The 23,824-nt window shown below is 40.9% G+C and overlaps 1 protein-coding gene across 1 annotated transcript in view; it reads right to left on the bottom strand.

The window, feature by feature from the left end:
- Positions 1 to 23,824, bottom strand: part of PCSK2 (proprotein convertase subtilisin/kexin type 2) — a 269,668-nt gene that overhangs the window by 69,469 nt on the left and 176,375 nt on the right. The window contains 1 exon segment of the mRNA NM_001131407.1: positions 7,084 to 7,160. Within this exon segment, the coding sequence (NP_001124879.1) occupies positions 7,084 to 7,160 (77 nt within the window).

The following is a 23,824-nucleotide window of genomic DNA, read 5'->3' as shown; positions in this document are numbered from 1 at the left end:
TTGAGAAGTGTCTGTTCATATGCTTCACCCACTTTTTGAGGGGGTTGTTTTTTACTTGCAAATTTGTTTAAGTCCTTTGTAGATTCTGGATATTAGCCCTTTGTCAGATGGGTAGATTGCAAAAATTTTCTCCCATTCTGTAGGCTGCCTGTTCACTCTGATGGTAGTTTCTTTTGCCATGCAGAAGCTCTTTAGTTTAATTAGATCCCGTTTGTCTATTTTGGCTTTTGTTGCCATTGCTTTTGGTGTTTTAGTCATGAAGTCCTTGCCCATGCCTATGTCCTGAGTGGTATTGCCTAGGTTTTCTTCTAGGGTTTTGATGGTTTTAGGTCTAACATTTAAGTCTTTAATCCATCTTGAATTAATTTTTGTATAAGGTGTAAGGAAGGGATCCAGTTTCAGCTTTCTACATATGGCTCGCCAGTTTTCCCAGCACCACTTATTAAATAGGGGATCCTTTCCCCATTTATTGTGTTTGTCAGGTTTGTCAAAGATCAGGTGGTTGTAGATGTGTGGTGTTATTTCTGAGGCCTCTGTTTTGTTCTATATATCTGTTTTGGTACCAGTACCGTGCTGTTTTGGTTACTGTAGCCTTGTAGTATAGTTTGAAGTCAGGTAGCGTGATGCCTCCAGCTTTGTTCTTTTGGCATAGGATTGTTTTGGCAATGTGGGCTCTTTTTTGGTTCCATATGAACTTTAAAGTAGTTTTTTTCCAATTCTGTGAAGAAAGTCATTGGTAGCTTGATGGGGATGGCATTGAATCTATAAATTACCTTGGGCAGTATGGCCATTTCCATGATATTCATTCTTCCTATCCATGGGCATGGCATGTTCTTCCATTTGTTTCTGTCCTCTTTCGTTGAGCAGCAGTTTGTTGTTCTCCTTGAAGAGGTCCTTCACGTCCCTTGTAAGTTGGATTCCTAGGTATTTTATTCTCTTTGTAGCAATTGTGAATGGGAGTTCACTTATGATTTGACTTTCTCTTTGTCTGTTGTTGGTGTATAGAAATGCTTGTGATTTTTGCACATTGATTTTTGTATTCTGAGACTTTGCTGAAGTTGCTTATCAGCTTAAGGAGATTTTGGGCTGAGATGATGGGGTTTTCTAAATATACAATCATGTCATCTGCAAAAAGGGACAATTTGACTTCCTCTTTTCCTATTTGAATACCATTATTTCTTTCTCTTGCCTGATTGCCCTGGCCAGAACCTCCAACATTATGTTGAATAGGAGTGGTGACAGAGGGCATCCTCATCTTGTGCCAGTTTTCAAAGGGAATGCTTCCAGTTTTTGCCCATTCAGTATGATATTGGCTGTGGTTTTGTCATAAATAGCTCTTATTATTTTGAGATACATTTCATCAATACCTAGTTTATTGATAGTTTTTAGCATGAAGGGCTGTTGAATTTTGTCAAAGGCCTTTTCTGCATCTATTGAGATAATCATGTGGTTTTTGTCATTGGTTCTGTTTATGTGATGGATTACATTTACTGATTTGCATATGTTGAACCAGCCTTACATTCCAGGGATGAAGCCGACTTGATTGTGGTGGATAAGCTTTTTGACGTGCTGCTGGATTTGGTTTGCCAGTATTTTATTGAGGATTTTTGCATCAATGTTCATCAGGGACATTGGTCTAAAATTCTCTTTTTTTGTTGTGTCTCTGCCAGGCTTTGGTATCAGGATGATGCTGGCCTCATAAAATGAGTTAGGGAGGATTCCCTCTTTTTCTGTTGATTGGAATAGTTTCACAAGGAATGGCACCAGTTCCTCTTTGTACCTCTGGTAGAATTTGGCTGTGAATCTGTCTGGTCCTGGACTTCTTTTGGTTGGTAGGTTATTAGTTATTGCCTCAATTTCAGAGCCTGTTATTCGTCTATTCAGGAATTCAACTTCTTCCTGGTTTAGTCTTGGGAGGGTGTTTGTGTTCAGGAATTTATCCATTTCTTCTAGATTTTCTAGTTTATTTGTGTAGAGGTGTTTGTAGTATTCTCTGATGGTAGTTTGTATTTCTGTGGGATTGGTGGTGATATCCCCTTTATCATTTTTTAATGCATCTATTTGATTTTTCTCTTTTCACCTTTATTGGTCTTGCTAGTGATCTATCAATTTTGTTGATCTTTTCAAAAAACCAGCTCCTGGATTCATCGATTTTTTTTGAAGGGTTTTTTTTGAAGGGTTTTTTGTGTCTCTATCTCCTTCAGTTCTGCTCTGATCTTAGTTATTTCTTGCCTTCTGCTAGCTTTTGAATTTGTTCACTGTTGCTTCTCTAGTTCTTTTAATTGTGATGTTAGGGTGTCAATTTTAGATCTTTCCTGCTTTCTCTTGTGGGCATTTAGTGCTATAAATTTCCCTCTACACATTGCTTTAAATGTGTCCCAGAGATTCTGGTATGTTGTGTCTTTGTTCTCATTGGTTTCAAAGGATGTCTTTATTTCTGCCTTCATTTCGTTACGTACCCAGTAGTCATTCAGGAGCAGGTTGTTCAGTTTCCATGTAGTTGTGTGGCTTTGAGTGAGTTTCTTAATCCTGAGTTCTAATTTGATTGCACTGTGGTCTGAGAGATACTTTGTTGTGATTTCTGTTCTTTTACATTTGCTGACGAGTGCTTTACTTCCAATTATGTGGCCAATTTTGGAATAAGTGTGATGTGATGCTGAGAAGAATGTATATTCTGTTGATTTGGGGTGGAGAGTTCTGTAGATGTCTATTAGGTCCGCTTGGTCCAGAGCTGAGTTCAAGCCCTGGATATCTTTGTTAACCTTCTGTCACGTTGATCTGTCTAATATTGACAGCGGGGTGTTAAAGTCTCCCATTATTATTGTGTGGGAGTCTAAGTCTCTTTGTAGGTCTCTAAGGACTTGCTTTATGAATCTGGGTGCTCCTGTATTGGGTGCATATATATTTAGTATAGTTAGCTCTTCTTGTTGAATTGATCCCTTTACCATTATGTAATGGCCTTTTTTGTCTCTTTTGATATTTGTTGGTTTAAAGTCTGTTTTATCAGAGAGTAGGATTGCAACCCTTGCTTTTTTTTTGCTTTCCATTTGCTTAGTAGATCTTCCTCCATCCCTTTATTTTGAGCCTATGTGTGTCTCTGCACATGAGATGGGTCTCCTGAATACAGCACACTGATGGGTCTTGACTCTTTATCCAATTTGCCTGTCTGTGTCTTTTAATTGGGGCATTTAGCCCATTTACATTCAAGGTTAATATTGTTATGTGTGAATTTGATTCTGTCATTATGATGTTAGCTGGTTATTTTGCCTGTTAGTTGATGCAGTTTCTTCCTAGCATTGATGGTCTTTGCAATTTGGCATGTTTTTGCAGTGGCTGGTACTGGTTGTTCCTTTCCATGTTTAGTGCTCCTTCAGGAAATCTTGTAAGGCAGGCCTGGTGGTGACAAAATCTCTCAGAATTTGCTGGTCTGTAAAGGATTTTATTTCTCCTTCACTTATGAAGCTTAGTTTGGCTGGATATGAAATTCTGGGCTGGAAATTCTTTTCTTTAAGAATGTTGAATATTGGTCCCCACTCTCTTCTGGCTTGTAGGGTTTCTGCCGAGAGATCTGCTGTTAGTCTGATGGGCTTCCCTTTGTGGGTAACCCGGCCTTTCTCTCTGGCTGCCCTTAACATTTTTTCCTTCATTTCAACTTTGGTGAATCTGACAAGTATGTGTCTTGGGGTTCCTTTTCTTGAGGAGTATCTTTGTGGTGTTCTCTGTATTTCCTGAATTTGAATGTTGGCCTGCCTTGCTAGGTTGGGGAAGTTCTCCTGGATAATATCCTGAAGAGTGTTTTCCAATTTGGTTCCATTCTCCCTGTCACTTTCAAGTACACTAATCAAACATAGATTTGATCTTTTCACATAGTCCCATATTTCTTGGAGGGTTTTTTCATTTCTTTTTACTCTTTTTTCTCTAACCTTGTCTTCTCGCTTTATTTCATTAATTTGATCTTCAATCACTGTTACCCTTTCTTCCACTTGATCAAATCGGCTCTTGAAGCTTTTGCATGCGTCACGAAGTTCTCATGCCGTGGTTTTCAGCTCCATCAGGTCATTTAAAGTCTTCTCTACACTGTTTATTCTAGTTAGCCATTCATCTAACCTTTTTTCAAGGTTTTTAGCTTCCTTGCAATGGGTTAGAATATGCTCCTTTAGCTTGGAGAAGTTTGTTATTACTGAGCTTCTGAAGCCTACTTCTGTCAACTCATCAAAGTCATTTTCCATCCAGCTTTGTTCTGTTGCTGTCGAGGAGCTGCGATCCTTTGGAGGAGAAGAGGCACTCTTTTTTTTAGAATTTTCAGCTTTTCTGCTCTGGTTTCTCCCCATATTTGTGGTTTTATCTACCTTTGGTCTTTGATGTTGGTGACCTACAGATGGGGTTTTCGTGTGGATGTCCTTTTTGTTGATGTTGATGCTATTCCTTTCTGTTTGTTAGTTTTCCTTCTAACAGTCAGGTCCCTCAGCTGCAGGTCTGTTGGAGTTTGCTGGAGGTCCACTCCAGACACTCTTTGCCTGGGTATCACCAGCAGAGGCTGCAGAACAGCAAATATTACAGAACAGCAAATATTGCTGCCTTTTCTTTCCTCTTGAAGCTTTGTCCTAGAGGGGCACCCACCTGTGTGAGCTGTCTGTTGGCCCCTAGTGGGAGGTGTCTCCCAGTTAGGCTACATGGGGGTAAGGGACCCACTTGAGGAGGCAGTCTGTCCATTCTCAGAGCTCAAATGCCATGCTGGGAGAACCACTGCTCTCTTCAGGGCTGTCAGACAGGGGCGTTTAAGTCTGCAGAAGCTTCTGCACCTTTTTTCCAGCTATGCCCTTCCCACAGAGGTGGAGTCTATAGAGGCAGTAGACCTTGCTGAGCTGTGGTGGGCTCTGCCCAGTTTGAGCTTCCCAGCCACATATTTACCTACTCAAGTCTCAGCAATGGCAGACACCCTTCCCTCCATCAGGCTGCTGCCTTGCAGCTCAATCTCAGACTGCTGCACTAGCAGTGAGCAAAGCTCCATGGGCATGGGACCTGCCAAACCAGACACGGGAGAGAATCTCCTGGTCTGCTGTTTGCTAAGACCATGAGAAAAGCACAGTATTTGGGCAGAAGTGTCCCATTTTTTCAGGTGCAGTCTGTCACGGCTTCCCTTGGCTAGGAAAGGGAAATTCCCCAACCCCTTGCACCCACTGTCCAACCAGTCCCAATGAGATGTACCAGATACCTCAGTTGGAAATGCAGAAATTGCCCATCTTCTGCGTTGATCATGCTGGGAGCTGCAGACCAGAGCTGTTCCTGTTTGGCCGTCTTGGAGTGGAACCTTTTAGTTTTTTAAGGAGTATTTTTACAGCACACTGCCCAGGAAGATTTGACTAGGGGAGATTTTGTTTGGGTTCAGAAAATGAGATTTGGGGAAAATCTTTCCATTGGTTATATTTTTGTGCTTACATCAGTCCGTCAAAGACTAATTTAGTACCTACTAGTTACAGAAAGACAGCAAGTAGCCAGTGGATATGTTGCCATTGCGCTTTCTGATATTCATGCGGACAGTTGGTAATCAATCCTGCTGAAGCCAGACCCTCTCATGGCCCTTCTCAGCACCGTGCCCTGGATGGCCACTGCCAATTCTGTCTAAACCCCAGCTTAATGGCACACATTTGGTAACTTCACATTCTTGTGTCTGAAATGGTTTATTTGCTAAACATATGCTACCATCTAGGGTTAGAAGTCACAGAGGTAAAACACACTTCATGCCAAAAGTTTTCAGACCTTTTTTATACATTCTCATCCTCCAAATACACACCTCCAGGCATTGCATGTCATTTTCAGGTTGCAGGTGACATGGATAGAGAATGAGTTGTGCTATCCGACATCAGCAATGATCTTTACAAAATATTACAAAATTAAATTTTATTTTGTTTTTTCTTATTTTCTGCATTGGTACTCAGAACATGTGTACCCTGTGTCAACCCTTGATGAGACTGAGGGGTCTCAGGTCAACTTGCTAACTTTAGAGACAGAATCTAAGCTTCCTGTCCACCGAGGCTCTACCCTTGAACATATTCTGGTCATCATGCTTCCTGTATCAAATAATACAAATGATACTCAGCAAAGAATAGTACAAATGTGGATTTGGAAACAATTTGAAGCATGGGGCTAATCTTGGCTTTGACTTGAATTTTAATTGTTTGACCAAGGAAGCCCTTCAACCCTTCTGAGCCTGTTTCCTTATCACTAAACTGAAAATGATAACATTTGTTTTATCTGCTACTTCGAGTGCCATGAGAAATAAAAAAAATGGATAAAGTGCTCTGCACATCATATATTTTTATACAACTAATTGAAGTTCATATGTTTTTATGAACTTCACCCAAGGACATCAATAACAGGGAAACACTAGGTTTAAAAATTACAGTATTCTTTCATTGAGCGAGCCGCACATCTTTATTTCTTCATATCTCTTACATGTAATTAACCATTTAAGCAAAATGTTTACTTGAAGAAAAAAGAGACCACATTTCCATGTTTGGTGGCAAAACAAGCTGAAGGAAAATTATTCTCTTGGATGGACTGTTTGGGTAGTTTGACATCACAGGATCTTTGTCCCAAGCAATACTCCAAACCTCTGCCAATCACACTTACTGTTTTGTTGAAAGGGACTCCATGAGCTGTTATGGGGTTATAGCAGAAAATGTACAGAATACTTTTCAAAAACACATAGACACAGATCCATGGGGCAAAATACTTCTCTACAACAGTTTCAACACATAAAGCAAAATCAGCATGTTTTAAATCACCTTGTAATGGCTTGAGAAAGAACTTCGTATTTCTACTTCCTTTTCTCCTTAATGGATTAAAGTAGCAAATAATTTCAAGGTCAGCAGAACAAAACAGTCAAAAGATTATTCTAGAGGGAGATTGTAATATTAAAAATTTCACTTTAGAGAATGTAGCCACTAAGAAGAAAAATCACAATATAATTTAATGAAGCATGGGCATTATTTTGCTGGTGGTAGTCAAGCCTGAAACAAAACGAAGTAAAATAAAACCCCAAAGCCTAAAGTCAAAGAGACCTCCCAAGGCCCAGTTTACCTGTTAAACCAGTCATCTGTGTACCGAGGGTAAGGATAGGGGTCGTTGCTGCTGAAGTCGTAACTTGCTTCGGCATTCTGAAAAACACAAGGCATCTCATTAGGTCCGTACAGCCAGAGGCGCAGTAAAGGGAAAGTGCTGGGAGACTTTAAACGTTTCTAGTCTTCCCTGGAGTGCTGGGTTAGTGTGCTGCACTGGACCAAACCTTACAAAATTGTGTTGGAGCCAAAGCATGTCTTTGGGGTTTTCCATCCTCTCTTGATATTCTCTTTCAGGCTTCCCCATTTCATCCTATTTCAAGCCTTCAAGGGGTTAGCAAATTTAAGCCCTGTGTTTTCCAGGACTGTCTTCCTTTCAAGTTGATGTATCCCTTGTGGGTTAATGGATTTCACCTGGGACCCAAGGTGTAGGGTAAGCTTCCTTAATGCTTCCTTGGACAGATGGCCAGATGTTCTAGTTCTCACATCACAAGTGAGATGGCCTCTAGAGTTTCCTTGCTTTACACAGAAGGCTCACATCCAGCTTCTTCCTTCAGACTAGTGTAGGCTGGTTTCCTTTCCCCTTATGGGTTTTAAACCCCATGCCCAAGGCCCTGACGTTGTCCACAATTGACCTTATTTATTCACTCAACAAATATCATTAAGAGTCCAATATATGTCAGAGACTTTGCTAAGGACGGGAATACAATGGTGGCATCCCTGCCCTTATGTAACTTACAGCCTAGTTGCGGGAACAGACATCAATCGAAAGATCAAACAAAGAAATGTACCATTATAAACTTCAATAAGTATCTGTATGAACTCTTATGCCCTACAGCATATGGTCAAAAGTGTACTATTCTCTGTCATCCAGCACCTTCCTTTTTCCCACTGAGAATCTTTCCCCACATAAATCAATTATGTAGCCACTAAAACTGTCTAAGCAATTTTGTGGTTTTTTTTTTTTTTTTTTTAACATTTATGTCTTTAGTTGGTTTGCCTTTCATTCTGGTCTGTATTGGGAGATGACCCACCATTGTTTAGTGAATAACCCATTCCTTCCCCATTGCCTTCTCTGCTTGCTTGGAGAAGCTGATCTCTCTCAAGTTCCTTTTTCCTCATCTCATTCTCCTCTCCTTTGTTTTGGGGGTCTGAAATGAAGACCCCAGATGGCTTCTTGGTTCACAGTATACATTGGGCCAGGAAACACTGGGTTAGAGGCACATTCCAGCTTTGGCATTTCTTGATGTTATGGGTCCTGAGACATATTTAGGAACTGTGTTTATCATAAGGTAACACACCGGTTTTGTGACACACTTGAGTTTGTGACACACTTGAGTTTGTAAGCCTAATGTAGTGGCATAATGTTTTTAAGAGCGACTCCACTAATTCCATTAATTTTTGTTTTGATTGTTTGGATGACAAAATCACCAGTAGTTGTAATAGTCAGAATTGTAATGCTAATTTATTTAAATAAATGCTGTACTTGGGCAGGAGTCACCCTGAAATTTGGCCCAGTCATTTGCCTGGCGTCTTAAGCATGTCAATCCTTTATTCCAGGATCTAGATCTTCATTCAACACTTGGCTTTCAGAGAGGAGGAAGCCTTCTCATCTCCACTGACCATAATTACTGGCAAGTCACCAGTTTTTCGACTCCTTACCCACTTAGACCCCAGATTGCTTTCATTCACTTTTAAAGTTGAATTCTGTATCTGGCCCACAATCCTTGTTCCTGGGAGACTCTCTCAGATTTGGCCTTTCTCCAACTGACTTCCCATGCAATATTTGGATTTCCGTTTTTTTCAGAGATACTATTTTGAAATAGTAACTTGTCTTCCCCAAGTGTGTTCTGTTATCCTAGCCTCTGAATTTTTCAGAGATAAGAGCATTCTTAGGTATAATTAGCGGGGTAGGAATATCAAGAGAAACACAAGTTAATACTTTTTTTTCTGGGCTTCAAAGCTGAGATTGAAGCTTAAGCAGTAGATTTGGAAGAGTATCTGCCCAATGTGGTTTGTTTCTCTTTAGAAAAAATTAAAATTCCCTAAGGTGAGGTGGGTGGAAATCCAGCACGAGTGGCCACTCAGCAGGCCCCTGAGGCTGCCTCTTCCTTCTGAGCTGTTGCTGTTGGAGTGGGAAGGGGCACACTGGGATGTCCAACCTCAGAGAGGCCTGGGACTCAGCCCACAACAGGGGCATAGTGTTGCAGATCAGAAATGCCTCTGTGAGGCATCTGAGCTACAGGCTTGGGGCAGCTCCATCCTGCATTCCCTTGATCCCCAGTGCAGAGCAGGGAGTGGAGGTTGGTGAGGATGTGACGCTGAGAACTAGCTGGCCTAGGACATTCGGGTGGTCAGGACAATAAGCATCCAGGGTTTAGGCAGGATCTGGGTGAACTGACCACCAAGGCCAATGGGAATGGTGTTACTGAAGAAGCTGGAGTGGACAGATGATGAAAACCAGCACTAGGCCCCCGTCTCCCTCTCTGGAAGGCTGTATGAGTCTTTTGAAGCTTGAGGGCGCTTCTGGAGACAGGGAGGACAGGGGCAAAACCTGAGCGGACTGAGACCACGTTTCTATCAGGCTGGCAGAGGGAAATGAAGTCAGTGAGGGAAAACTAGAGAGTGTCTGTCCCTTTGTAGCTGCTGCCTGAGTGACTGGCTTCTCAAACTTTCCACGCGGGCTTATCTTTTGGGCTGATAATTATCACTGGGGTCTGTCTGGGTGAGGCTGTTGGCTCTGTTCCTGACTCTGGGAAGATAGTTTGGCCGGACATGGCAGGGGTTGGAAGGAGGACCTGGAGAGTTCTGAGAGCAGAGCTTACAGCAGAGAACCCTCAGAACTCTGCAACCACTTTTATAACAAGAAGAAAGACCGTGTATTGTCTGGGGTCAAATTGGCCTCTGAATGTTGAAATGGATGATAACTCAGGAACCCCAATTATTTTGTTGCCTTTGCAATTAAGTTTTGATGACTAATGCTTAATTCCTTGGGTAACAGTCTACACTGAACATTAAGGAAGGCAAACAGTTGTTATTCTTGTTTGGCTGTATGTTTTCTGGCTAAAAATCAAATGGTTTCTAGCAAGGAGGAACAATATTTTGCAAGGGTTCTGTTTATGCTTTTACAGCCAAACCGAGTCATTTATTGATTTGAATTACAATGCTGTCTCCCATAAAGTTATTTGTGTACAAGAATAAGTTAAACTGGCCTTGAATGATACTGGAGTTTTCTATAATTGCCATTAACATGGACATTTGGAGCAGGTGGTGTTTGGTGAATTTAATGTTCTGGTCACCGAGGTTTGCCAGATGCTTGCTTTGTTTGGACTTCTCGAACTTTTTATTGAAATCCTTTAATCGATTTTCCTGCTTTAGAAAATACTAGCTGTTTGGTGAAAATAATTTAATCTCTGATGATTCAGGATCGAGATGATTCAGAGTCATCATTAAGAACTTGAATTATCATTGTACCATCACACCGAAAGTGAGAAGGTTGGGTTGATTCCAAGTTGACCTCAGGGCTTCTCTGGGAGTTATTTCTGGGAGAAACTTTTGATGATGGCTTATGTTCTCTTCTAAAAGTTTAATGCACGGGGGAAAAAACTCATCCCTGGTATATAATAATTCTAAGGCTTAATTTCTGAATATTTGAATGCATAATTAGAAAGAAAGATGAGACTTGCTCTTAGCTAGAAAGTTTAATAATTACAACTTGGCATTGTTTGCAGTGTGTACTTTTCAAACAGATGGCCTGCACCACGCTAAGAAAGGACAGTCACTTATTATATTCACAGATTCCTCTGGCTTTTTATATATGAGGTGCTGTAATTGACTGGCTATCAAAGAATGCAGGCCCACAGATGACACCTTTTGGATTTGGGGCTTGTCTATCTGAACGGCTGGTGATGAGAGAGATGAGAGCTCCTGCAGTCAATGGCGGCTGTGCCCATTGCTTTTACATCCACAGAGAAGCTTCTGAGGCTCCTGAGATTGCACCTGGCCCTGGCACTGCCATCCATACCCCCAAATCTGAAATTTAATGCCTCTGTGATCAGCGGGCTTCCCTGGCTGGGCTGCCCTAGACAAATATGTCTGCAGGTACCAGCTTGTTGTAGGGGAAGGAAGAGAGGCATTCATGTCAAACAGACTTGGTTTTGAAATGAGGCTGTTTTTGACCTTGGAAATTTTCCTATTTTTTAGAAACTGTAGTTTCCTCATCTTCAAAATGTAGGTGGTAAAACTGTTACTAGTTGGTTGCTGTGAGGATAAAATGAAACAAGGGATGTAAGCTGGCAAGTACGTTGCCCCACGCAGTATGGGAAATGCCTCACCTGACTTCTCCTGTTGTGTCCTCTTTCTTTGATCACCTACAGCAAAGGTCACAAAATACGGCCCACCAGCTAAATCAGCCCATGGCCTGTTTTTGTAAGTAAAGTTGTGTCGGAACACAGCCACATCCATTTATTTATGAATTGCCAGTCGCTGCTTTTGCACTCTAACAGCAGAGATAAGTCGTTGTGACAAAACCCCACAAAGCCTCAAGTATTTACCAAGTGACCTTTTATCGGAAGGAGTTTGCCAATCCCTGACCAATGTCCTAGGCCTCTTGGGCTCCCAGGCTGCCCTCTGATAGCCCACACTATAGCATCTCACTCAGTCTTTGTCTTTCTGGGCAGATCTCTTTGCTCTGAGACATACATGCCCCATACCTCGTTCTCTCCTGGGCTACAGCCACTGAATCTGGTATGAGCTAGTCTGACTACCTTGTTGGGAGTTTGAAGCTTTCTCTTCCTGTGTCTCATGCTAGTCAAAGGTGGGTTATCAGGCAGATACTGAGCCTCAGCTCACCGGGTACTGATGGAGGCTGAGGAGAGCATTACACTGCGATGGTGAAGAGGTGCCACCATGGTTTCCACCACTCCACTGCCCACCATTGGTCAAGCCCCTAGGGGTCACTGTCCTCTAGTTCTTCTGTTCTCCACCTACGAGTGTCCTGTTTGTTTCCAAGGTTAGAAAACTGCCCTTGGCAGAGAGTGGCAGTTACTTGCCATAAGAAAGAAGGCTAATGTATTTAATATGGGCATCCACTGATGTGATTGAACAGATATTTTTAGAGTACTGAGGGGAAAACTCTGTGGTCCAACTACAAAATTGTGAAAATGGATTCTGTAATCAGGGCTGTCGTGTACAGTTGTGCAGGTTGTGCATTGCACCAGGGGTTCCTGCCCACAGGGAGCAACTAGGGTCTGCATTGGACTTACCAAGCCATGTGCACCATTCCCACACCCCAAGGTGGAGGAGGCTTTGAAAAAGAATTGGTCAGCCCGGAGGGGCTGCTTTTTGCTCATTTGTCCACCCAGAAGGGGACATCTTTTCTAATTTGCCCATAGAGAGGGTGCTGTTTCCCAGTTCACCCACCAGTAGGGAATGTCATTTTCAATTTCACACAAATGGCACTATATACCTACCAGCATGTCCACGAAGCACAAGAAACAAGTCTCTATAGTTACAGTTGTGCACAAACCCGACCTCAAGGAAATTGCGCCACAGAAGACAAGATATTTCTTGTGAGACTTGAATAACATCTTAAATAATAGGAGTTTATGATCACGAGTACAACGTGGCAATGATTAACTGCCCATGTAATTCCACAGCTACAGGAACTCAGAACAAGAAACCACATCGCATTTGTCCTTTTATTCTGTCTTGCTACTTTCCCTGAAGGCATTTAACCAAATAACCCAGCTAGGAGCTGTGTAACAGTATTAGCTGGAATTGCACTGTGCTCGTGGACTAATGAAAGAGAAATGAGCTTCTCCAGATAGACTCTCAAACTGCAACCATATTGCCCCAGAAAAAAGCTCATCTGTATGGAAACTGAGAAGCAAAATAGCCCAGTCCATTAGAGCCTAAAGAATTTTGCTGTTGCGCCTACTTGCATCTAATATGGCCATGGCTTAATGTTCCCAACTGTGCCTATTTTGATTTTCCTCAAGTAATTCTTCCACATGCACTGGTTTAACGATAATGTTCAGCTCACTTTTGACTGAAACGAACATTAAAGGGATTTATGTCTATATTAAATCTGGCTGTAAAACTTAATGAAAGTTAACATTTCTTCAGCATTCAAAAAATTTAGAAAAAGATACATAGTCAGAAATTTGTTTGAAATCTTTCTTTCATACTCCTAAGGTTGCCAGGGTCATATAATTTTCTAGTGATACAGCGTTCTCCCATTGTGGATTTGACACTTTTTCCCATCACTTTCTTCTTGCTTCTGGAAATTCTAGCAACTTCTGTAGTCACTGGAGCACTTTCCAGATAAGAGGAGTGATACAATTGAACCGTCAGGCCACACAGTTGTGTTCTGGGTGGCTGGACATTTTACGTTTTCTTTTCTTCTTTTCTTTTTTTTTTTTTTTTTGAGGTGGAGTCTCGCTCTGTCGCCCAGGCTGGAGTGCAGTGGCGTGATCTTGGCTCACTGCAAGCTCCGCCTCCCAGGTTCATGCCATTCTCCCGCCTCAGCCTCCCGAGTAGCTGGGACTACAGGAGCCCACCACCACGCCTGGCTAATTTTGTTTTTGTACTTTTAGTAGAGATGGGGTTCACTGTGTTAGCCAGGATGGTCTTGATCTCCTAACCTCATGATCCACCCGCCTTGGCCTCCCAAAGTGCTGGGATTACAGGCGTGAGCCACCACGCCGGGCCTTTTTTTTTCTTTTTTTTTTTTTTTTGAGACAGAGTCGTGCTCTGTTGCCCAGGCTTGAGTGCGGGGGCATGATCTCAGCTCACTGCAACCTCTGTCCCTAGGGTTCAAGTGATTCTCCTGCCTCAGCCTCCTGGGTAGCTGGGATTACAAGTGTGCCACCATGCCTGGCTAATTTTTGTATTTTTTTAGTAGAGACGGGGTTTTGCCATGTTGGCCAGGCCAGGCTGGTCTCGAACTCCAGACCTCAAGTGATCTGCCTGTCTCAGCCTCCCAAAGTGCTGGGATTACAGGCATGAGCCTCTGTGCCTGGCCAGTATTTTCCAGAGCTAAGCAGCTCCATCCTTTGGCCCTCATTGCCACCATTATCAGCAGACTTGGGAGAGGTTCTAAGCACTAAACAGAGGAGGAGATACTAACATGAATTCTTAATGGCTAATCGGGTGCCCCAAATTAAAAAGATGCCTTTATCTTTTTCAAAGTTGTTTAAAATATATTATTTAATTAATATTTTCCAAAACCCTGTGGTGGAGGAGCGCAGCTGTATTGCAGGAAGGAGCAAACAGTTGCTCTGAGTAACAGCCGAGGCAGACGCCTCCGGAGGGCATCTTTAGAGTAGCCTTTGCCTGTCTATGTTTTCTTGCTCGGCTTGCTATTTTAGAAGGCCAGTGAAGCATGCATTAGGCTAGATGGAGGCTGATTCCCACACATGAATTTTAAGAGCTTCCCTAAAAGCGTATATTCCTGGAGCTGACCTGATATATTAAAAATAAGCTGCCATTCATTGGAATGAAGCTCTAAGAGCTGGCTCCAAGATAGGCTCTAAAACTTGGGTGGAAAAATTTACATCGTTATTTGCACTAGCCACCACCTCAAATCAAGCATTTCCTTCAATTACGAATGGGCAGTACAAACAACAGTATTATTAGCAGTACCTGTGAGCATATCATCAATATGTATCTTTATTCCACATTAGGGTTGTTGCTGGTATGCTAAAAAGTATCTTTTCAGCACGCCCCTACCTGCCACTAGATTTTGTTATTAGATGCATTAATAAAGGACATATGTTAGCATTTCACAGATGTGTAATTTCAATCTTTTGATAACTGTTTCAATATAATAGCATTCCTCGGTGCCATAGTCTGAATGTTGGTGTCCCTCCAAAATTCATATGTTGAAATATAACCCCCTGTGTATTTGTATTAAGAGGTGGGGTCCTTGGGAGGTAATTAGGTCATGAGGGTGGAGCCCTTATGAATGGGAGCCCTTATGAATGGGCCCTTATAAAAGAGGCCTGAGGGAGCCTGTTTAACCTTTCCACTATGTGAAGATGTGGCAGGAAGGCCTTGTGTATGAGGAACAGGCCTTCACCAGACACCAAATCTGCTGGCACCTTGGTCTTGGAATTCTGGTCTCCAGAACTGTAGCCAATGGATTTCTGTTGCTTATAAATTAATCAGTCTAAGATATTTTGTTATATCAGCTCAAACTAAAAAACTCGATTACCTTGTATATCTCGTTAATGTATTTAAAATATTATTTTGAGAATGAGGGGACACAGGTGCTTCTGCATGTGGTTGGTTGGTGTGGAAGTTGGCACAATCTCTTTGAAGAGAAATTTGGCAATATCTATCAAAATAAACATGAATGGACTGTTTGACCCAGCAATTCCACCTCTAAGACTCTACCCTAAAGACATACTTCCATATAAATGAAAGATGTATATTTAAATATATTCATTCTGGCAGTGACTGTAATAGTGGAATATTAGAAACAACCTAAATCTCCAACACTGGGGATGAGTTAAAGAAATTCTGGTGCACCCATATGATGCAAAACTCTGCAGCTCTGGCAAAGAATGAGATCTGAAACTGGCAATGAACTCATTCCCAAGAAATGTTGTTAAGCAAAAAAGGCAGTATGTAGAATAGAGTGTATAGTCGGCTCCCATTTGCACAGAAGAGAGGGATGGACTTGATGGTAAGTATAGAGTAGTTCTGAGAAGAAGCACAAGAGTCTTTTTATAGTGCTTTGCCTGGGGAGAGGCGTGGGGTCTAGGGTGGAAGGAAGACTTAGTTTTCATTGCATAACATTTTGTGTAATTTTTTTTTTTACCATAATGATATCAGGTAGCACATATTGAGTGCGTATTTTGTATAGGGGACTCTTAGATATTTTGTATGCATTACTCATCCTTATGATGTCCTTATGTGGGTAATACCCTTATTGTCATCCTCATCCCATAAGCAGGGCAGTGTAGGCACAGAGAGGTTGAATACTTTGCCCAAGGTCACACAGATGATGAAGGGCAAAGCAAGGATTTAGACCAGGCAGTCTGGCTCCAGAGGCCTCTCTCCTAAGTGTGCAATCTTGTTTTTCTGCATCAGAATTACATTAATCATATTCTACTGCATGCAATGTTTAAAAGAAAAACAAATACCTGGCAAATAAAAAAGAATAAGTTAGTGCATTTACTTCCTAGAACATCAGTGGATCATTCTGTTTAAATCCAAGTATATACATTTAGCTAATAATTTAACCTCCCACAGAGGGCCATACTTCACTAAAGGGCTAGGGGAGCACATGAAGTGTATTATTTTGTATGGTCCATTCATTTTTTTAATAACATGGTTTTATTTAGTAAATTGTCTCATCCAAAGTTGATGTAATGCCTTTGAGGCCTAAACCAGCAAATATGCCTCCAATGAGAAGGTTAATTCTCCTGATTTCAACAGCAGCGTTCAACCTGTTTCTTTGTTCTCTGTTGATTACGTTGTTCCTTACAGAAGTAGGATTTTTAAAAAAAATAAAAATCATACTATCTATAAGACAAATAACACTGATGACTGAATTCCTCAGAATCTGAAATACTTCCTCTTTTTTCTAGAGCCTCTTCAACACTACCTGGTGGCCCCTGGGTTTCTGCGTACAGCTTGACAATCATTGACTGAAAATGCCATGAGATGCTTACACGTGGTGCCTGCTTTCCATGTTAAATAACATGGCATCGCATGGCAGGACTGTGACTCCTTGCAAAACGCTCCTGCAATCCTTCTTATTACACCAGTGACAAAGTCTCTGCTAAGTGCCCCCATGGCTTTAACACCTCCCTATACTTGTTAATCCTTCTTCTTATCTGACAGAGGCAAGCATTGGCAGGCAGAAACACCCTGCTTCTGTTGCTTACATTGCATTTATTTTGACAGTCAATTCTACTGATGTCATGGAATATTAGTTGCTTTTCTATTTGAAATAGTGATTTATAGTTTCCCTTTAAAATACATTAGTTTATGTTAAAAAGTGAGTCAATTTAAAGAAACATACCAGGTAAATAATAACACCAGTAGCAAAAGTGTATAGTGACTGTTGGTTGTTTTGGGAAACACTGGAATAAAGTAATGGTGTGGAAAATTTGTGGCTTTGACTCCTCCAGTTATTAACAAAGTCAGGCTTAAAAGTGGGCCAAGATTTAAGTACTTCTATGGGGTATTTGAAAGAGTGATGGAAAAGATGATCTGTCTTTAAATACCCATCCTGCCACTTGTCATTTTGATAATAGGACTGTAACCCTTTTCATTCTATAGACTGTTGACTTCCAACATTTCCATTCACTCATGCATTCAGCCAATCACTTATTTTTATTCATTGAACAAATTTATTGAGCACCAACTCTTTGCCCCCATTGTACAATAGCAAGTTGCTGTTGCAGAAGAAGATGCCCTTAGCTGGGGTGTCTCATTAGCCTTCATGAGCTAATATATTATTATGGAATTTTTAATAGCACCTTCAGTTATCAACTAACAATGGTTCCTAACTCAAGCTGCACAAGAGAATCACCTGGAGAGCTTTTAGAAATACAAATATTTGAGCAATTCCTAGATTCTGATTTAATTAATCTGGGGTGGGGCTTGAGCATCAGGAGCTTAAAAAAAAAAAACAACACACCAACAAACCCAACAAAACCTCTTTTGGTGGTTCTGATGTATAGTCCAGGTTGAGAACCACTGAGCTAACACCTTTGTTCATATCTCATATCCTAGCCTTCTTATGGCTTAAAATGTGATCTGTGTACCAGCAGTACTGACATTACCTGAGAACTTGTCAGAAATCCAGAATTTCAGGCCCCAGCCCAGACTGACTGAATCTGCATTGTTTTTTTTTTTTTTTTTTTTTTTTTTTTGAGACAGGATCTCATTCTGTAACCCAGTCTGGAGTGCAGTGGCACAATCATCCCTCACTGCAGCCTCCAACTCCTGGGCTCAAGTGATCTTCCCGCCTCAGTCTCTTGAGTAGCTGAAACTACAGGTGTGTGCCATCATGCCTGGCTAATTAAAAAAATTGTAAAGACAGAGTTTCACTGTGTTGCCCAGGCTGATCTCGAACTCCTGGCCTCAAGCAACCCTCCCACCTTGGCCTCCTAAATTATTGGGATTACAGGCATGAAACACTGCATCCAGCCCACACTGATTCTTTTATCTGTGAAATGGGTGGCAGGTTTGCCTTTGATTCCCTGCTTTTCCTTTCTGCATCCATAGCCTCCCCGTTATAATCTTCTCTCGCTTTCTCTCCTCCCCTTCCACCTAAACTCTTCCACAGGAAGAAATTGATTTTGATAAACCATTCACATCTTGGCAGAAATATATTCAGACATTTCCTGTCCCAATATTATCTGCTTTAACAGAAGAGAATGGGCATTGAAACAAGTTAATCTCTAATAGTAAAGATTGAAAGGTGTTAATTTTGGGAGCGTCAAGAACTTCTTGGCATGTCTCAGAATGAAGTTTTTCTATGGAAAAAGTCAGCTCTGAGAACAGAGTTGTCACAATGGATTTCTTTGGTTCTGAAGGAGAGGCCTAAGGAGCCAAAGAAAACAAGAGGAAGTGTGTGACTACTAAGCATAATATTATTGAATTTGGCTGGGGGCGGTGGCTCACGCCTGTAATCCCAGCACTTTGGGAGGCCGAGGCGGGTGGATCATGAGGTCAGGAGTTCAAGACCAGCCTGGCCAAGATGGTGAAATCCCGTCTCTACTAAAAATACAAAAATTAGCTGGGCGTGGTGGCGGGCACCTGTAATCTCAGCTACTTGGTAGGCTGAAGCAGAGAATTGCTTGAACCTAGGAGGTGGAGGTTGCAGTGAGCCGAGATCATGCCACTGCATTCCAGCCTGGGTGACAGAGTGAGACTCCATTTCAAAAAAAAAAAAAAAAAAAATTGAATTTTTGTGCTTCTGGTAGTTGAGGGCTGCTGGAGGGATTGATTCTGCAAGAAAGAAGAGTGAAAGTTCAGAGTGGAGGGTTTCCTGCTATTAAACAAGTTCTGATGAATATTATAGTCTGAATTATTTTTGACTCCTGCTGCTTAAAGTTTCTTTCAAATTGGGTGTATTTAAAAATTAAAAATTTTAAAGACACCCAATTATAGACAAACTCAATGCCAAGCTGCAGGAACGAGAATAGGAGCTAATTTTTTAAAAATATGCTTATATTTCAACACACACTTATTTCTATACCCTGACTTTTTCCTGGAAAGAAACAATGTATGTTTTCTGGATTCTAACAAATGATATAGACAAATAAAAGTTAATAGTATAGTAAGGTGTAATTTGGATTTAGCAAAAATGGAGATGCACATAGGTAACTCTAAGTGTGTTTTGATTCCGTGCTCAAGTCTTTGCTTGGTCTCATTGTCCAAATTTGACCTGAGTATCTCTTGAAGCAGATCCGAATTCATGACCCATTCTACTTAGGCAACTGCCCTAGAACTGGCCGATTCTCCCAGCCTTGTTCCAGCCTGGGTGGATTTCTCCCATTTGCTAGTGGCCTTCACTGCTGAGGTCTCTTTTTGTCCCCCATGATGGCAAAATTGACACAGCCTGGGCAACATGGCAAGACCCCATGTCTACAAAAGGTATAAAAAATATTAACCAGACATGGTGGTACGCACCTGTAGTCCCAGCTACTCAGGAGGCTGAGGTGGGAGGGTCTCTTGAACCTGGGAGTTGAGGCTGCAGCAAGCTATGATTGTGCAACTGTATCATCCTAGCTTGGGCAACACAGTGAGACCCTGTTTCAAAAAAAAAAAAAAAATAAGTTGACTTTGAGTGAGCTTCTTGTAAAAGCAGCCCCAGCAGTGCTGTGAGCCATCATCACTTCATTCCCTATCATGTCATGAGAGGATGATGTGGAAACAATGGCTAATTTGAAGTTGAAGGAAATAGAAAAGACGTGGGTTTAAGAAAAGCAGTGGAATGTAACTTTGATAGCTTAATGAGAGGTTAAGGCCAGTGATCACACAGGGATGCCCTCCGGGACTCAGGACAGGAGGAGGGCAGCCTGCAGATGGGCTTACCACAGCTGCAGTTATGGACTTGCATGGAGAGAAGGCTGAGGGTTGAAGGGGCCCAGTGTAGCTGGCTCAAAGGACAATTGAAACCTGATTCTTGGAGTTCCACAAAGACTGGGTGTACAGTCAAGGGTCTACAATAGCAACCACGTAAATCAGCCCAAGGAGAGCAGCTCTGGAAAAGGAACCAGAAGATAATGTAGCAGCCAGAGTCTAAATTTGTGTTGTCAAGGTGACGAGGTACAAGTCAATTTGTGTTTCCCTCTCTTTTGACTGGGTATTCTCTGATGTTGTAGAGATGCTCAAAGCTTCTCTGCCCTTGCCTCCTCTGTGAGCGTTCTGCTTGCCTTTGAATGGCTGGCGAGGTTGAGGCCACTACCTTTGAGTCCAGATGTCCTGAGAGAGACAGAGACACTAGTTTATAGCCCTCCCCCTGAGACTGATTACACAACTTCAGTATCACCCGCTTCTCCTTTTTCAGCTCTAAAAATAGCAAAGATGAGTTCACTGATAGCTGAGTCACCTCATCGAAGGGGTTGTTGTGTTCAAATATCATTGATTGGAAACTTTGTCTTAAACACATCTTAGATGATGTTTTTTCCTTCTGTCAAAAGTACAGGTATATGAATAATAAATACTGTATCGGGGTCTGTTGCTATTATACATATACATATAAGTTTTATGTATAAATTACAAATATGTGTAATTCAGCACAAATTAATTTTATGTGAGCCCCACAGCAGTTTTGAGAATTAAATATTATAACCCCCATTCTACAGATAAGAAAACTGAGTCTCCATGAGATTATATAATTTGCTCAAGGTTTTCCAGCTAGAAGTGGTTGAGTACAAAAAATGTGACCTTCTGACTCAGAAAGCATTCTCTTCTCTCTGCACTGCATAACATCTGCAGCTCATTTTTATGATAAAAAGTAAAGAAAAAAATGTACAAGACTGTGAACACCTTGCTTATCCCAGCACACTCGGCACTGAGTGAGAACATTAAGACCTAAGTTGTATTAAATGATAGCAAGATCAGGATTACCGTCATGAAAGGTGGACTCAGGGACTTGAGTTTCTACTCATTTTTGCATCCATAATAAACCAACCCCCAAAACTTGTCAGCAATCTTCTCGCTTATTTGTTTTTTCTTGTAACGGTTAATCTTTGCTTTGATGATTCTTTTTAGGATAACATTGCTAAGAGAAGAAGATGGAAATAGAGTGTCGTGACCTTGGGAGATAAGCAGAAAGGAAGTACAAGGCACTTTGTAAATATCTCAGTGTTTATAATAGCTGGGGAAAAAAAAGTTAAGTAGATCGGTTCTCTTTCATGAAAAAGTAGTTTGAATCTTACCTTTGAACAAGACCAATTTTATGTTCCCAGCTAATGTGAAATGTGACAAAAAAGAACTGATCCCCAACTGTTCTGAAGAAAGATTAAATGCACTTCTGATTCTTTTTCACAGCTATTCATCATTTTAATTGGTTTTGAAGCCAAAAAACTTGGACAGCATTTGGGATGGGAATCCAACTTCATAATTCATAAACTATGGAAAAGTGATTATAGCCTTCATTTGGAAGCTGGGCACATACCTTATTAAGTTGCTACAAGATGAAACACCAAAATCTACATTAATCACACAATCCCTTTGTGCACAGGGGTTCCAGCAGGTGAATTATGGGACACTGGTTTCTTGGGAAGGTAATACTCTGCCCTAGACCTTTTGGAGATGACACGTCCCTGACTCATGGTGCTGTTTGCCATTCCTGCTACCACCATCATTCATGGCATTTTCAAGAACCAGGAAGAGAGCTCATCCAACCCCCGTGCCTCCCTGTTCCTTGTCCTCTCCTCACATGACACTCTGCAGTGAATAGATGTCCCTCACTTTTCCATCCCCTACAGTTAGCTCCAAGTGGTTCAAGGACATGTCCTCTCCCCACATGACACTCTGCTGTAAACAGATGTCTCTCGCTTTTCCATCCCCTCCAGTTCAATCCAAGTGGTTCAAGGATATGCACTGGGTTTTTTACTTGATACCACTTGCATATAATAGACTCTCAACAAATGTGTCAGATAAATATGCAAATTTCAAGAATTGTCTAAGTTGTTTTGTTGACGTCAGTATCATTTGACATTATAAGAGTTGTCAGGTGGAGCTCACTCATGCTCTGAACATTAACAAAATTATTATTATTTTGTTATTATTATAGACAAAACTATAGGTACAGAAAACAGATCCAGGGTCTTGCTATGTTGCCCAGGCTGGATTCAAATTCCTGAGCTCATGCGATTCTCCTGTCTCCACCTCCCAGGTTGTTGGGACTACAGACACATGTCACCATGCCCAGCTAACGAAATTATTAAAATAAAACTGTTTGCCTTTGGAATTCAGTAGAGCAACACAAGCATGCTTCGAAGAGTTCCCAGATCTTTAAACATTCAGCTTTCCATGACTGTGCTTGTACTTTTTTACATTAAATGTTGATATTTCAAGCCTCCTTTTTTAATGTGTTAGTGCCATACCACTTTTATTTATACCACATTTAGCTATGGAGGTGTTGTAAGCAGCATTAGTTACACATTTTAATTGCATTTTGTTGTTATTTTAGGAAAACAAGTGGAAAATGGAAATAAAATAAACTGACACTAGAGATAAAATAGAGGTCTCATAAATTTAATACAATTGAAACAAGAGAGAAATCATTAGGTGTGCTTTGAACAGAAAATCTTTAGCCCCAACAGAATACTTACTGGATTTAACTCAACTATGCTCAATAGTGATTGAAAAAAAAGAAAAAAATTTAAAAATATTCATCTTTTTGAAGTTAAATGATTAAAAATTATGTCTAAGAGTTGAAGTATAATAGGGATTATGCAATTATGATAATTCTAACTTTTTTTTAGCTTTCTGGGAGCATAATCTTACATTATAAATGCACATTTATTGTTCAAATTTGGGAACTGCATATATTTTCCAAAAAATCAAATGGAAAAATACTCAGAATTTTATTTAAATTTATTTCATTCAGTTAAAAATCTCAAGATATACTTGCTTATAAATCTTTTTGAAACTTTTAAGATACAAAATTTGATAGGAAAGGAAAAAGGAATGAAGTATCTTAGCTTAGCTTGACACGAGACCTAAAATAAAAACGGGCAGGTGATGTTCTGGTCTCATTGGAGACTGAAGGCATCAGAGTTCACAGCCTGAGTCCTTATCTGATTCTGGGGACAGAGCTGGGATGAACAGCTACACAATGCCTATCATAGCCCATTTACTCACAGACCAAGACTATCCAAGTAAGAATGATATTTACAGAGTAAAGCATTCTGAACTCCAGGGACAACTGCACTGTTTCTAGGCTCCATGACTCTGAGGACTGTCACATTTTCTAGACATTAAATAGCAGTTGGTTTACCATAGAGCCCCTCAATCCCAAGACAGAGGACATCTAAATTCTATACAAAAATCTGTGTGTGGATGTATATAACGATTTTATTTATAATTGTCCAAATTGAAAGTTATCCAAATGTTCCCAGACTGGAAAACAGATAAACACATTGTGGTACATCACACAAGGGAATGCTACACAACAATAAAAAAGAACATGTTATTGATATATGCAACCACATTGATAAAGAATAAATGCTTGAAAAAGCCAGACTCAAAGGCTGTATACTGTACGATTCCATTTGTATAACATT

This window comes from Pongo abelii, chromosome 21 (assembly GCF_028885655.2).
Source record: "Pongo abelii isolate AG06213 chromosome 21, NHGRI_mPonAbe1-v2.0_pri, whole genome shotgun sequence".
NCBI lineage: Eukaryota > Metazoa > Chordata > Mammalia > Primates > Hominidae > Pongo > Pongo abelii.
The sequence above is the reverse complement of the archived record's forward strand: the minus strand, read 5'-3'. Positions and strand labels throughout refer to the sequence as shown.